The 15211-nt window shown below is 61.7% G+C and overlaps 1 protein-coding gene across 5 annotated transcripts in view; it reads left to right on the top strand.

Moving 5' to 3' along the window:
* Positions 1–15211, top strand: part of KDM4B (lysine demethylase 4B) — a 137092-nt gene that overhangs the window by 95292 nt on the left and 26589 nt on the right. For all 5 annotated transcript variants that reach the window (XM_087425684.1, XM_087425680.1, XM_087425682.1 and 2 more), the window contains one exon: positions 9913–10109. In XM_087425684.1, coding sequence (XP_087281810.1) covers positions 9913–10109 — 197 coding nt within the window. The remainder of the gene's footprint in view (positions 1–9912; positions 10110–15211) is intronic.

Raw genomic sequence — 15211 nt, 5'->3', positions numbered from 1 at the left:
CTGTCCCCGGAGTCGACGGTGACTTTGGTGTCATGTGTTGTCAGTGGCACCCGTCACTGTAGGCAAAGTTTCTCTCTATTCCCCTGATGGATCTAGCAGCTGAGGGGAGGCTGAGGGCAAACCTGGGAGTTTAAACATCCCGGGGTGGGGAGGGCCCTAAGGGAGCAGAGTGGTTTTCTATCAGAATTGGTATTGTAAAGAACGTGGACTTGCAACAGGGTGCTGTAAAGACAGTAGAATGAGGAGAAAAAAGGAGCATGTTGTGTGCATCAGGAAACATGGAGACGGGTGCCCTTAGCAAAGAGTCAACTGAGGGAAGGGAGGTGAATAGCAACTAAAGCCGTGATTATGTTAATTCCCATATACCTGGGCTCTTAAATATGTGGTAGGAGATTGGAAACACTCTAAACGCCTGCACACGTGGTGGGCCACCCAGGTGCTGGAATACTATACAGCCATGAAAAAGGGTGAGGTGGCTCCGTAAGTTCTCATTAGAACATTCCCCAAAATATGCCCAGGGGGAGGCAAGGGGTAACCGTGACTCTGGGGTGTCACCCGTCTAAAAAGAAAAGGACGTCTATATCGTGTGTTGGTACATGGAGAACATTCGGAAAGGAAACAGGAGAAAGCGGGAATGCTGAGTGCCTCTGGGGGTTGAGAGATGTGTCCTTGCGTTCCCTTTGTTCTTCAGGGGTCTGTGCCCTGTGGAGTGGTGGTTGTTCCCACACGTGTTCCTGAGCTCTGTCTCCGTGTGTGGCTTGGGTTCTTTGAGGGGGAGGCGAAGAGCTGCCAGCAAGATGGGAGCCCTCTTTCTCCTCTGTTGGGGGTCCCCCTGGACCCCGGGGACCCCAGGTTCTTTGGATCTAGGCATTTAGGGGCCCAAGGATCCGTCAGGAGCTGTCAGGTTCCATGGAAGATGTTTGCGTGTTTGCTCCCCGTGGAGCCCTGAGCCTGAGATGAATGCAGAGCCCCTAGAAGCGACTTTGGCTCGTCTGGGCTGAAGTCCAGCCCGTGGAGACCTGCAAGGCGAGGCCTGGGTACAGAGACAGGGGAGGGAGCGGCCCCCAGCTCTGCCAGGGCCAAAGGGCTTGGGAGGGGACAGGGCTCCTGCAGCTGAGGACCCCCCAACTGAGCCACAGTGGCCTCGAGGTCCCTGGGAGTGGCCTCGGGGTGCACGGTGGGGACAGCAGAAGCTCCTTTCATGGCTGGAGGGGCCCAGCCTACGGGGAGAGTTTTCCTTTTGCAATAAGGTGTTAAAGGAAGGTCTAGCTTTCCATACGTTTTTATTTTATTTTAGATTACACTTTACAAAAGCACACCATTTTCTGTGATTTCAGTCATTTTGCATGAGATTATTATGGCTCGTAAAGGATAACTCCTCAGATATTGAGAACAGAGTCACAGGCTTGGGAACCAGATGCAGAGAAACAGACTCATTGCCTCTCGCCGTCTCGATGGGTGGGAGGGGAGGGGGCCGGAGAACCAGGAGGGAAGGTCTTGTTTCAAGATCGGAAATGCCCGGTGCTGACCTGCCAGGCCCAGGCTGGGAGCCTTGCCTGCTTGTCGCATTGAAAACCCCTGACAGCACGAGGTGGTCCCCTTCCTCCAGGAAGGTTGTTATAATGACTTCCTCACGTGCCGTCTCTGTAGGCAGGACAGCGCCAGCCTCGAGGGGGAATTTCGGGGTCATATCTGAGCCTGCGGGCTGACGCTTTCTTCACATTTAGCAAAAATGTGGGCGGAGGAGACCCTGGACCCAGTGGGACAACTGTGTGCCATCAGGGGAAGCGATGAGGAGTGAGGGGATCGTGGGCGCAGGGAAGGACATTCGTCTCCTTTCTCTTTACGCACCCTGCTGTGACCTCACATGGAGGGGCATGTCTCTGGGGGGCTTCTCCAGAAAGGAGCCTAAGCAGTCACGTTTTCTGACTTATCGTGTCTGAAAATAGGGAACCAGAAAAGGGCAGAAAATAAAACCTCAGTGGAAAGGTTGAACACGTTTTTCTCCTTTCTAGAAGCTTCTTGGACGCTCTCTGTGTGTTCTGAAGTTCAGGTGGATTTTCAGATCTCGTGACCTGGTTTCTTTATCTTTCCCCCCAGTTTTCTACTTCGCCTTTTTTGTCTGTTTTCTGGGGAAGTTCCTTCCCTTTGTCACTCAGCCTTGCTATCAGTGTGTTTTTCATTTCTGCCCTTTTTCGTCTTCTGGATGTTCCTTTTTCATAGATTCTGTTTTTGTTTTGTGGTGTCATATTGTTTATTTCTGAGGATATTGATGATAATTCTAAATTCTTTTTGAAATTGTCCTCTCTTTTCAGTTATTTTTTCCATTTGTTTGTGTCTCCACGGGTCATGGTAGACGCTCAGCTCTCAGGCGCCTGGCGGTAATGGTTATGGGTGGGCACTCTGGCGCCTGGCGGTAATGGTCATGGGTGGGCACTCTGGCGCCTGGCGGTAATGGTCATGGGTGGGCACTCTGGCGCCTGGCGGTAATGGTCATGGGTGGGCACTCTGGCGCCTGGCGGTAATGGTCATGGTGGGCACTCTGGCGCCTGGCGGTAATGGTCATGGGTGGGCACTCTGAGGCTGGTGGCAGGTCGTCTTCACTTGGAGCTTGGCTGTGGGGTGACCCGGCTGGGCTGTTACTGGGGTCCCCCAACATCACTGTTCTTAGACCTCTCCCCGGGGCGGCCACGTTGTGTGGGGAGAGCCTGCCCGCCTCCTCTTTGGGGGAGGATCTGGAATCTGACGAGGAGGGCACTGGCGCCTGTGCCGTGGGGCTCGGAGTGGGTCTGGTCCCTCCCCTGGTTCTGGGGGTGGCGCCCACATCCTCCCCACCTGGTATCCCCAGTCCGGCCACCCCAGGTGTTGGCGAGGCGGGATGTGCAGGGGTTAGCGTCCCCCCATGGCCCTCGCCCCGACCTCCGTAGTTCAGCCCCCCATTTCCAGAGGATTCGGGGTGCGCCGGCTGTGGTGGCAGTTTCTCCGCTGAGCCGGCTCCCCGGTGCCTGTGCCCCTGCCCTCACCCGCCAGCGTGCCTGTTCCTCGTCCCCGTCCCCGTCTCTTGCCTGTCCCTTTGCCGTGGTTTCCAGTGGGGTTCAGGACAGAGGGAAATGGGGTGTTGCCCTCGGCCCCCCCTCAAACAGGCCACTGTGCACAGTCCCATTCAGACCCCGAGCAGCCCGGCGCCCTCGACCCTGCGGCGGCGCCCTCCTGCCTGCCCGCGGGGCTGGGGTGTGGCTCGAGGGCGGGGCCTTCGCGGAAGGCTCAGCAGGTGGAGGTGGCCGTCGCTGAGGAGCAAGGCCAGAGAGGACTGCGGACGGATGGGGAGTGGGCGCCCCGGGGAAGGTGGGGGAGGGGGCCCGGCGTCGGGGGTGGGTGAGATGAATGGGGGACGAGGGGCCTCCGCTGCGCCCCCCCCCCCCCCGCCTGCAGACCCAGCTCCCCTCGGGCCGTGGCTCAGAGGCCACGTGGCTCTCCCCCAGGGCGATGGGCCACCGGTGCCGGGCCACGCTCCTCCCTGGCCTGCTGGGCAGCGGCTGTGGGCGGTGGTGAAGAGCTTTGCGCATCTCATGCTGTGGGAACGCTGAGCACTGAGATTCTGCAGCGGGTGCTGGGCGTTAACATGTACTGCGAGGGAGACGTTGAAGCCTGGGGAGGGAGGGTGGGGTTGGGTGGCCAGTCCTTGGTTATCATCCTGCAGGGGGGTCCCTGGTGGGACTTGGAGTCTTGTGTTGGTGGCCAGTTGCTGTGGGAGCCCCTGCTGCCCTGTGCCCTCAGCGTGGGGGCCCGGGGCTGGTCAGCTGCCATGGACCCTCTGAGCCTGTCCCCCGCCCTCTGCGGCCGTGACAGCTCGAGCCCAGTGCTGCTGCGCCCCGAGGGCCACGGCTCCGAGCCCGATGACATTCCGATTTCTATCTTTTCATGCCTTGCAAGAAGAAATCTATTAGTGTCTGCTTGGGGCCCTGCTCTGAGAACCAGAGCAAACCTCCGCCCACCCTGTTTTCTCATTTTCCTGGAACTGAGCCGCAGGTCTGGGGGGACCCTCACATGGTGTCGCGCTGTTTGATGTGTCAGTCTTCCTGCTCCCAGCACGGCGCTCGGAGGAGGCCCAGGGCCCCCAAACTCGGTGGTCCTAACTCCAGCGATCTGTCATTTGGAAGTGACAAGTGTGCGTCTTGAGCCGCTGGCTGGCCTGTGCTCTCAAGACCCCGGCCTTTTGTACAGGTCTGTGACGGATCGGTCCACTGGGGTCGCATAAGCTGGGGGCACCCTGTGTGGGGAATGGCCTGAGCCCTGGCGGCCAGGGTTCTTCCCTGTGTGGCTTTGGCTACACTGAACCCTCCCTGCCCCGTCCCGTCCCGTCTCCTCCTCTCTCTGCACCCCCTCACCCCGCCCGGCAGAGTCAGAGCTGGACACATGCACACCGGGCTCTGGGGGACCCCGGGCGTCCACGAGTCTCAGTTACAGGGCTGGGCGAGGAGGCAGGAGAAGGGACCCCCCCAGGGCCTTATCTGGGCCCAAAGTGCCGGTAACTGGAGGGCCGGCCGAGAAGAGCACACAGTAGGTGCTTGTTCCTGGCGCCTGGGGAGGGCCCGGTGGACCAAGTGGATGTGGCTCCTCCGCCGTCCATGTCCCTGTCTCTTCATGTGTGTGTATTTTCTCCCCGATGACACGGGAGGCTGCCGCGGGCGGGGCCGGCGTCGCGCCGTGAAGCCACATCCATTCAGCCTCATGAGCTCAAAGCGTGGACCAGTTTAGACGGGGGAGAAGGGTCCACCACACCCCCACCAGCACAGAGGCTAGAAGGAAACCCGCCCCTGAGGCCGTCCGCCTTTCATCTTCAGCCCTGGGCCCCGGCACCAACTTCCCAGAGAACGGAGGGGACCGAGGGCCTGAGCCCCTCGTTCCTGGGGGCTCACTCAGGGACCTCGATTCCTGTCTTCTGTTTATGAACAACCGAGTTCATTAAAACAGAGGGCAGTCCCAGGCAGAATGTATGAAATCGTGGCTTGCGGTTAGGAGGGGCCTGAGCTAGGAGGGGGCTCATGCCCCCCGGTGGCGTGGGGCTGGTCCCCGCGGGCCCCGGGCCCCTTTGAGGTGAGTCTGGGCCTAGTGTGGGTGAAGTGCAGCCGGCCCAGGCCCCTGAGGACCCCCGGGCCGGGGGTGTGTTCCCCGCTGTGGGTGGCCGGCTCGGGCTGCAGGTGCGGAGGACGGGGCCAGAGAGGCCAGGCCAGGCCTCCGAGCACCAGGCTCTAGGTGCCTCCTGGCACCTGGTGAGTCGAATGCTGGAAGCAGGTGGCGGGGAGTGTGCAGCCCACCACCCCAGTGAAAATGGACTGCGGCGAGGTTCCACTTGGACACCCATCTGGGTCAGCTCAGGCGGCCAGCACAAGTGCCAGAGGCCAGGGGCTGTGACAGCAGATGTGTCTTTCTCACGGTCTGGAGGCAGGGGGCAGGGAGAGGCCTGGGTCTCTTCCTCTTCCTGTGAGGACACCCGTCCTGTAGGATCGGGGCCCCCCCCTTATGGCCTCATTGAACCATAATTACGTCCTAACGTCTCTGTCTCCAGATACAGTCACACTGGGGGTCAGGGCTTCAACACGGGAATTTGGGGGACACGGTTCAGCCCACAGCACACGCCTGTGGTCACTCACAAGGTTCGCTGAAGCTGGCAAGTGGCAAGTTCATCCCCCACGTCACTGGACCTCGTTACCCCGTAAAAATTATTTCATGACTTAAATCAAGGCTCTGTAAAGGACCAGAGAGTGAATATTTGGGGGTTTGTGGGCCCCACGGTCTCCGTGTGACCACTCAGCTCTGCTGTGGCAGCACCAACGTGGGCGGGGCCGTGTGCCAATAAAACTTTATTTACAGACGGGCGGCGGCCGTATTCGGCCCACATTCCGTAAATTGCCCACTCCCAACTTAAGTGATAGACCTGCTCAATAGAGAGATTTAGAAAAATAAATAGCACAGAAATTGTTTGCTCCGCAGTCGAAAGGCCCCTGGCTGGTGTTTGATGGATGCCCTTGGCTGTGTGTGAAGATTTTTGCTCTTCGTTGGGGCTTTACGGTATTCTGGACTGTACATTCTGTATGTCTTCAGATGACAGATCCGTCCCAGGGACGCTTCTGTCGTGTAGACGGTGCTCTGGACCAAGGCTGACCCGCGGTGCCCAGCGCTGGCACGCGAATCCCTCATGAATGGTCGGGCTTGCTGAACAGCGTGTTCGAGCCTCTCCTGTGAGGTCCTAGGAGGCGGGAGAAGGGACGCGCTCGCCTGAGTGTGGAAGGACCTCGTCCGCGTTTCGTCCGGGGCCTCTCAGAGCTGCGCCTTCGTCTCCCACGTCTGCTGTCTGTGCAGCCTGGGGGCCACGTGGGGCGATGGTGGCCGAGCCCGTCCTGTCCCTCCCCCGGCGGGTGCTGTGGGGCCCAGCTGTTGCTTCTCCTCTGCTGTCACTTTGCACAGCACTTGTCCCTCCTGTGTTGGGGCGAGCGCCGCTGAACTCATTCGGCTGATTAACTGAGTTGGCGCAGGTGGCTCCTCTGCACTGTTGAGGGCTCTCTGCGCGCACTTGGCGGGGCTGTCGGGCCTCTTGTGACGTCAGGCGCCATCAAGAGCCAGTTTCTGCCCTCGAGTGTCGGGGGATGGTGAGAGGGGTGCCCATGCTGCCCCCCTGAACCGTGCATCTTCGCTCTGCTCACAGGCCGGCGTCAGCGGGGAGCCGGGCAGTGGCCACAGGCTCAGGCCCAGAGTCGTGGGGTGGGGGCGCCCCTCGGTGGATGGGGCGGGGACCCACAGATACTGCAGCTTGTCTGGGAGCAGACGCCGCAGAGGCCACGCCCCGCACCCCCAGGCCCTGCCTCCTGCCGTTCCTCCTCCTCTGTCCCCAGACGCCCCACTCGGCTCTCATGGAACCACAGCCGCCCGCCTAGGCCGCCGTGACAGGGCCCAGGCCGCTCCGTGTCCCATTACCCGGTCCTCTCCGGCTCTCAGCGCGAGCCCCCGCCCCTCGCGGTTCCGCAGGCTGAGTGCTTTATGTCACGGGGACGGCACAGGGGGCCCTGGGGCCTGCTCAGGCCTGCGGGGGCCCCTGAGACGCCCCCACTCGTGCCGATTTCTCCATCAGAAACTAATGGCATGGCGGCTCCCTGTGAGAGCACAGCCGTCTCTGTGGCCAAGTTGAGGGCTGGAACGAGAGCGGCAGGAACTGTCGGCTTTACTACCTCCAGCGGCTCCGCACGAAGTGCCTGTCCCGGGAGGTCCGGGAGCCGGACGGGGCTGGAGGGGTCTGGACGGGGAGGACACAATGGGGGGGCCTCCTTAATGAAAACAAAGAGCACGATTTGCTCTCGGCCCGTCTCCCTCCCTGGTCGCTGCTCGAGGCTGCCCCGAGGGTTCCCGCTCCCAGCCCCCTTCCAGGACGTTCCCTGCAGGGGGAGGCGCCCCGGCTAGCTCTTGGGCCGCATGAAACAGCTGCTCTGATGTTCCTGAGTCACAAGGAACTCGGGGGGGGGGGCGGGGGGGGGAGCTGTGGGGGTTTTGGCGCCATCAGCCCTGGGAGGTTGCTTGTAAAGAGAAGCAGGATCTTCCCGCCGGCCTTAGCAACCTCCTCTCCCAGACGGTGGGGTGACAAGCGGCGATGGGTCTGCCGTGCCTGCGCCCCCAGCTCAGAGCTCAGCATGGAGGGGAGCGTCTCTGTGTCCGAAATCCGGGAGGCTGTCGCTCCCCTGCCCCGGGACCCCCGGGGGCTTGCCTCCTTCCCGCTGTTTCCGCTGGGGTGCCCAGGCCCCCCACCAATGACAACCCCACCGCAGCCAGAACCCGCGCCCAGAGTGAGTGTGGCTGTTCCCAGCGTCTCTGTCCTGGCCGGTTGCGTCTGTCCCTGCACGAGGGGGCGCGGCTAGGAGTGCGTCCCCGTGTCCCCTCCAGGGCGCACACAGGTGCTTTTTGTAATTACTTAAAGAAAAGCAATTGCAAAGCACTTGATACAAATCCCTTCAGCTGCTGTTGATGGTGGCGCTGGGGAGGCCGTGGCCGGCCAGGAATCTGAAACACGGGCACCATCTGTGCTCCCGCCTCGCCGCCGCCAGATTACACCACCGGCCTTTCTCTCCTGCACAAGTTTTCATTAAATGAATTGAGTTTGCTGGGAATCGCTTGGCCATAAATATTCCCTCCCGCTCGGCGTGGTTAGGTTACTGCTGTCCCCAGTGGGAGCCGGATCCAGCCAGGGGAGCGGGGCGGGTCGGGGGCGCCGGGGCTGCAGGAAATTTCCAGGACATTTTCCGCAGCTTCTCGTGTGCGCCCACCCCCACCCTCAGCAGCCTCAGATTTGGGGTCATAAACATTTCACTGTTTCTGGAGCAAATTGAGGGAAGTTGGGAAGGGCTTGCCAGGGCAAGGGACGTAATTGCCACGTTCAATTCAGACTTGTCCATTCTGTTTCCTTCATTTCACTGAGAAGGTGGCAGGATCGTTGTAAGAGGAGGGCGAGACATGCGTTTAAAACAAATGTCCCTGGGTACGTGTGTCCCTATGAGGAGGCAGGGTTGTGCCCGCGTTAGAGGGAGGTGAGTGCGTCACCGCTGGGTCAAGACCACCCCTGAGGCCCCCTCATCCTCTGCACCCCCCTCCCCGAGGTTCCCCGCGGCCTCAGCCATCCCTGCAGAGACTCCTCTTCCGGAAGACGGCTGCCCACTTCAGGGGCTGTTTTATCCTCTGGAGTCTGGACCAGGAGTTGGCAGACCACGGCCTGTGCCGAATCCGGCCCTCCGCTTGTTTTTGTAAATAAAGTTTTATTGGTACGCGGCCATGCCCACTCGTTTATGTATCACCTCTGATGCTTCTGAGCTATAGCGGCAGAGTTGAGGGGTTGTGACAGAGACTGTGTGGCCCCCAAAACTGAAAGTATTTATTGCTTGGCCCTTCGTGGACCGTTTGCCAGCCCTGCCCTTTCTCCCACCCGCTCGCAGTAGGGTGCTTTTCCCGCCTGATCTTGGCTTCGTCCCGCAGGTAAGTAGGAGACCAGGCTGCCTGGGTCCCTCCTGCTGACCGAGGGCTCACTGTCCAGAGCCCAGCTTCTGGAATCCTTGGCTGGCTTCTCTGGCCCCCACGTCTCCAAAGTGTCAAGTGTCCCTGGACTCCTGCGGTGCCTCCTGCGTGGTGCCCGGTCCCGGGGGCCACCGCGGCACTGTGACACGGAGGGAGAGGCTCCAGGAACATGTGGCTTGGGGGCTTCGGGGCACCAGAGGGACCCCATTTCAGCCTGTCCTTGTCACGCGTCTGCCCCTTGCTGGAAGCTCCCAGACACGAGGGACCCTCCTGCCCAGAGCAGCTTCTGCTCCAGGCTGCCCGGCACACCGCATGCCAGCTCCCGTCCTGGGGGAACCACGTCTAGTTGGAGTTCTGGCCGCCCCCAGCCCTGCGGGGCAGAGACTAGGGCGCAGGGGTGTGCGCTCGGGCACCACACGCTGTTTCCTTTTTTGCTGTCCTGGCTCTTCGGGGACTGACAGCTTTCCCCCTCTTCCTAACCTTTGGCGTTTCTGCTGCTGTAAACACCCCGTATGCATTTTCACCTGTGTGGGGGCACAGGTGTCTGCCGGGAGGCAGCCAAAGCTCAGACCCGCGTGGCCTCGGGGCTCCTGAGCCGGTGGGTGCACCCTGCTGGCTCTCCAGCCCCTCAGCCGGGGGCCTGTCCCGTTCCCCTGGGCCGCGTGCAGCTGGGGGTTGTGGCTCCACGGGGGTGGACGGGCTGACATCCGGGGGACACAGCCTCCTCCCCGTTCACCCGGGACGAGAAGATGGTTTCCTGTCTGGTGATGGAAGTTCTAGAAAGGCAGGGGTGGAAACCGCCCCGCCCTCGTGGCGGCCACTGGCTGGGGGCTCAGCGGGTCTGTCTCGTGCCCGCAGTGCACGTGCCGGAAGGACATGGTGAAGATCTCCATGGACGTGTTCGTGCGCATCCTGCAGCCCGAGCGCTACGAGCTGTGGAAGCAGGGCAGGGACCTCACGGTGCTGGACCACACGCGGCCCACGGCCCTCAGCAGCCCCGAGCTGAGCAGCTGGAGTGCCTCCCGTGCCTCCCTCAAGGCCAAGCTCCTCCGCAGGTGAGTGGCCGGGGAGGTGACCGCAAGTGGCCCCACGGGTGTCCAGGCCAGCCCCTCCCTCCCGCCCTCCTCCGTTTCTCCTGCTCCTGAGACAAAGCGTGTATCTCAGGCCCCGACTTGCTCGCGGGCCCCGTGTCTGTGTCGTCGGAGACTCGGGCCCGTCCCATCCGCCACCTCCTGGGCTGGCTTCCCCTCTGGGATGACGTGCCGCCCCTCTCACTGTCCCTGCTTGGGGTCCTGGGCGGGAGCCCTGTTCCTGCGGGTCGGGCCGCTGGGCTGCTTCGTGGCTCCGAACGATGGCAGGTCCCCTGCCAGAGCCACAGGGTGTGGGGTCCCCGCGGCGCCCCGCCCGTGCGCGTCTGTGCTCGCTCGCTTCTGCGCTTCTGACAGCCTGCTGCTGGAGCGCGGTCAGGGAGGTGACTGTGGACACCTGCCCCCAGGGACGTCCTGTGTCACCCCGTCCCGTCTCGGGGGCCTCCTCTCCCCTGGTCACTGCCTGGCCACCAGCCTGGCGTCCGGCGAGGGAGCGAGGGCGAGGCGGCCGCCCCCTTGCGCCGGTGCGAGGCCGTGGGGACTGGGTGGCAGGTCCGGGCAGAGGAGGAGAGAGACTCCCTGGGAGTGAGACGGCGGCGAGCCGCTGTGCCCGTAGCCCCGCAAGTGGCGGGCTCTCTTGCCGTCTCCCTGGAAACGTCCAGGCTCTCGCGGTCTGAGTGCTCAGGGGTAGAGTTCAAACGGATTCCTGTCTGGTGCCTGTGGAACGTTCCGCGAGTCCTTGCTGGGCCCCCAGTGTGCGCAGGAGCAGGAGGGACGGCCCAGGGCTGGCCCGGCCAGCATTCCTGTGAGGGCCAGGGGGTCAACACTTCCGGCGTTGAGGGCCACACGGTCTCTCAGGACCACTCAACTCCATGAGAGCCGCCATCGACCTAGACGTTCCATAGACCAGAGAGCACAGCGTGTCCTGATAACACTTTGTTTATGGACTCTGAAATTGGAATTTCACATCGCTTTCACATGCCACAAAGTATTATTACTCTCTTAACTGTTTGAACCATTTAAAAACGTAAACACCATTCTTAGCTTGTGGGCTGTGCCGAAGCAGGTGGCGGCGGATCTGGGCCTCTGGAGGGTTTTCCACCTTCTGCCGCTCGGTCGCCCCTGGTCTGATCTTGTCCCCGGAGCCTGGCCGCTGAGGGGGCAGGGGGCTCGGCCAGTTCTCTCCTTCGTCGGTGCCTCGATGGTGGCGCTCCACGCTGCACAGACGTCCTGGGAACTGCCTCTGGGAAAAGTCGTCCTGGCCGAGCCATCATGCCCACTCCAGAACCTTCTCTCCCGACTGGTCTGTTCTTGTTTTCGGTGCGTCCAGTCTGTGAGTCTGCGAATCTTGGGGAGTCTCGGCCTCATCTGCACGTTTTCTGCACCCACAGCCCCTCTCAGAATGTTCCGGCAGCCCCGGATGCTTCCATATCCGTTCCTGACAGCCCGTGAAGGGGACGCTCTTTTCTGGTTTCTTTTGTCATTTCTCCTTTGGTTCCTGCCCTCCTGTTTGTGTGTCCCTCGGTAGCAGCAGCATCCTGGCTTGGCCGACCTGCAACGGCTCCGGATCCTTCCAGAACGAGGAGCGGGCTGGTGTTTGCATAACGGTTAATTGATTGTGGCTTGGGCTAATTGGTCAGCAGAGTGGATTGCCAATAAACAGGCGCCACGTTCCAGAAATAGAAGGGGATTAGAGACCGTCTGAAGAGCTAGCCCCAGGACAAGGGACCTGTGGGCCAGCCGTAGCCGGAACCTTCTGAGCACAGAGGAAGCGGCTCCCCAGCCCCCTCCCGCCCGGCCGCCCTGCGTCATGCACTGTTCCTTTCTGGAGCATTCCTGTCTCGCAGACCTGGGGAGCCGTAATGTTCCGACAGTGGGCTGAATAACAAATTAAGTCGTGTTCCCAAGGATATAATTTCCTTTAAAGCCTTTAGTATGTAAAACGAGGCTGAGTCTCTTTTTCTAAGTCCTGGTGCGGGGCTTCTCTGAAAAGGCTGATGGGAATCACGTGTGAAAGCCAGATGCCCCATCCCCTCACCTGAGCGTCACAGACTCTCGGAAGGACCTCATCTCTCTCCCCGTGGTGTCCTGCCCGCCCGGGTGCTGGTCTCCGTGGGGCTCCCCGAGCCTCAGGGGGTTTGTTCTGGGGTCGGGTGGCCCTGCGGGAGCATCCTTGGCGTGGGCTGGATGGGGGTGCAGGCGACTCTGCCTCTGTCCCTAGACCAGGGTCTCCTGTCGGCACTGTGGGCGCTCGGGCCGGGTCATCCTTTCTGTGGGGGGCGTCCTGGACACTGGGGGGTGGAGCAGCACCCACTCGATGCCAGGAGCCCCCCCCCAGTGTGACAGCCACAGATGTCCCCAGACACGGCCCAGTGTCCCTGCCCAAGTGCCTGTGCCCACCTGCTGCCCCCTGCCCCACCGTCCCCGTGCAGCCTTGCCGCCTCCTCTGGGAGCCGCAGCTTCTCCCTGCTCCCCGCTCGGCCCGGCCCGGCCCCCACATAGCGCTGCAGGTGCCATCCCACAGTGCAGGCCAGGTGTTGGCCCCTCGGGGAGAATGTGACCCACTCCCTTCACGGTGCCCTCCGTGGATTCGTCTTCCATACCCACATCTGGTCGGGCGACTGGTCCCTGCCCCTGACAAAGGGCACAAAGCTGTGACCTTGCTCCTCGCCCTGTGACCCCTTCGGCCACCACCAGCGGGCTCCCTGCCAGGCGGCCCAGGCCCCGGTGGAGTCTGGCGCCCTCCCCCGCCGGCGTCCACCCGCTCTTCCTCCAAGACAGCCCTTCCCCACGGCAGGCCATTTTCTCCTCTGTCTCCTTGTTGTTTCCCACGAGAGCTCCGCGTCACGCTTGTGTCGACCGCATGTTCCCGCAGGTGTGCGCTCCGCACAACATCGGGGCCCTTCCACCGCCTGCGCGGGTCTGCGGAGAGGGAGACGGAGAGGGCACGCGTGGCCTTCCCGGACCCATGATCCCGTCCACCCCAGCCTCTGCTGGCCCCACGGCCGGGACCTCCAGCTGCCCCGGGGGGGCTCCCACCACCTTGGATCACCGCGGAAACGAGGGGACACGGAACCACTCCGCTCCTCTGACGCCTCCTGACCCCACGCGGGACGGCCTGTCCCCCCCGCTGCGCCTGACACCCCGCACCAGGCTGGGCACCACCGGGCCACTGACCTCGCTCCTCTCAAGGCCGCCCTGGCCCCCCAAGCTCCTGAGCCCACAGACCCAGCTCCCTGTGACCCCCGGGCCACCAGCCCCGCAGCCCAGAAGAGCCTGTCACCTGGGACTCACTGAGTGTCTCCTAAATTGCTTCTCCCAGGACACGCTATGAAGTTTCTCGCAGGTGAAACCCTTTAAACCCACAGGCCTGCTCGTCTCTGGAGCAGGGAGGATGTCCTGGGGCCGGGCGTGGGGAGGAGGCCCAGGCCCAAGACCCACGACCCCGCGCCTGGACCCCGCAGCTGCGCTGGCACCGGCGGCCTTGGCCCCGAATCCCCTGTGGGTCAGAAGTGCTGGACGACAGCTGGTCCTGTGAGGGCGGACGGCCTGCTTGGGGGTCTGGGGGGGCCGAGTGCTCTGGGCCCCGCGGTGGCCGGGCTGGGGGCCCCTCCTGCTGTCTGAGGCCCGAGGACTCTGCGTCCGTATTGCAGACATTAGTGGGGGTGTTGGGACCAGTCCCAATGTTTGGTTCATGTAAACTTAACAAAGGCGTCCAGTTAAGGCTGGCGGGTGAAGGGCACGTTTACCTCCACCCTCGCCTGAATCGTCACCAAGATGACGGTAAAGGAGTGACAGGGACCAGGAGAGGGACGGTGGCAGCAGACTCAGAAGGAAGGGAGGGCCGGGCAGGTGGTACCTGACCTGACAGCACAGAGAACACTCGAGACGTGGGCCTGCAGAGGGGGCGGAAAGGCCGAGGGGTCAGAGATGCGGCGCCTCCTGGGACGGGGCCGCGCGGGCTGGACGCAGGAGTGTGAGGAATGGTGGGCTCAGCCCCCGCCCCCATCTCCCAGCAGGACGGAGGCCCTGCGCCCGTGCGGTGGACCAGCGGCTCTGGGCGGGACAAGGGTCCCCTGAAGGCTGGGGCGGTGGAAGCCTGGCTGCTGGCCTCCCGTCCCCCCAACCTGAGGCGGGAGTAGGGACGGACCTCTCCCGGGTCACGGAGCCGCCCAACGGAGCAGAGCCACAGATCCTGATATCGGGGTCCCCGTGGAGCAGCGGGGTCCCACCCTCTCCGACGCACGTGCAGTCACCAGCAAGCATCTTAGTCCCTCGCACAGCCCACCCGGGGGTCCCTAAGACTCCGAGGAAACGCAGCAGGAAAGACAGCATCCGCCACGAGGAAGGAGACGATCCATGAGCAGAAGGACTCACAGTGCCCCTCAGAGAGCAGAGAGGACTGTGTGCGTGGGAAGGAAGAGCCTGTTCCTTTAGAGAAGCCCTCAGGGAAGAGGAGGCTCTCAGACATTTAAAATAGAGCAAAGAAGACGAAAGCAGTAGATCAGGAGAGAGCTTGAGGAAATCTCCTCCAGTGGAGACATTTCTTGGAGAAGATCCCCAAAGCTTCTGGAACGAGCAAATAGGCCAACACAAAGAACAAGGGACCTGAACGGCATCGGGCTTGTTGATCACAATGCTGCAAGCTAATAGATAAAGGAACAGGTCTTCAAAAGTCAGAAGAGAAGTAATTTTCAGCCCAGAAGTATGGATCTAGCCAAATTACCAACTAAATGTGCGAGGGGAGTAGAGATCTTTAGAGACATGCAGAGTCCCAGATTTCTCTTCCTTTCTGAGAAAGCTACTGGAGGATGTGCTCCAGCTAAACAAGGGCTTCCACCAGGAAAGACATGGGCTCAAGGAAAGTGGATTTAGCCCAGGAGAGGCCAAGGCCCAGAGTGTCATCGGGGGTAGGAGCTTGGAGATAACCCGGAAAGCTAAGCATCTGAGAGAGGGGGCCAGTTGCTAACTCCAGGAAGAGCGAGCAAAGAATACGGTCCCGGCAGCTCTGTTGCTCATGGATGAATGATATTTACAGTCAGAAAAATACAAACATGAAATGTCACCAC

The sequence above is a fragment of the Ceratotherium simum genome, chromosome 39 (assembly GCF_057802395.1).
Source record: "Ceratotherium simum simum isolate JZ-2026a chromosome 39, ASM5780239v1, whole genome shotgun sequence".
NCBI classification, from domain to species: Eukaryota; Metazoa; Chordata; class Mammalia; order Perissodactyla; family Rhinocerotidae; genus Ceratotherium; species Ceratotherium simum.
Note: the sequence above shows the minus strand (reverse complement) of the source record. Positions and strands in the feature narration are given on the sequence as shown.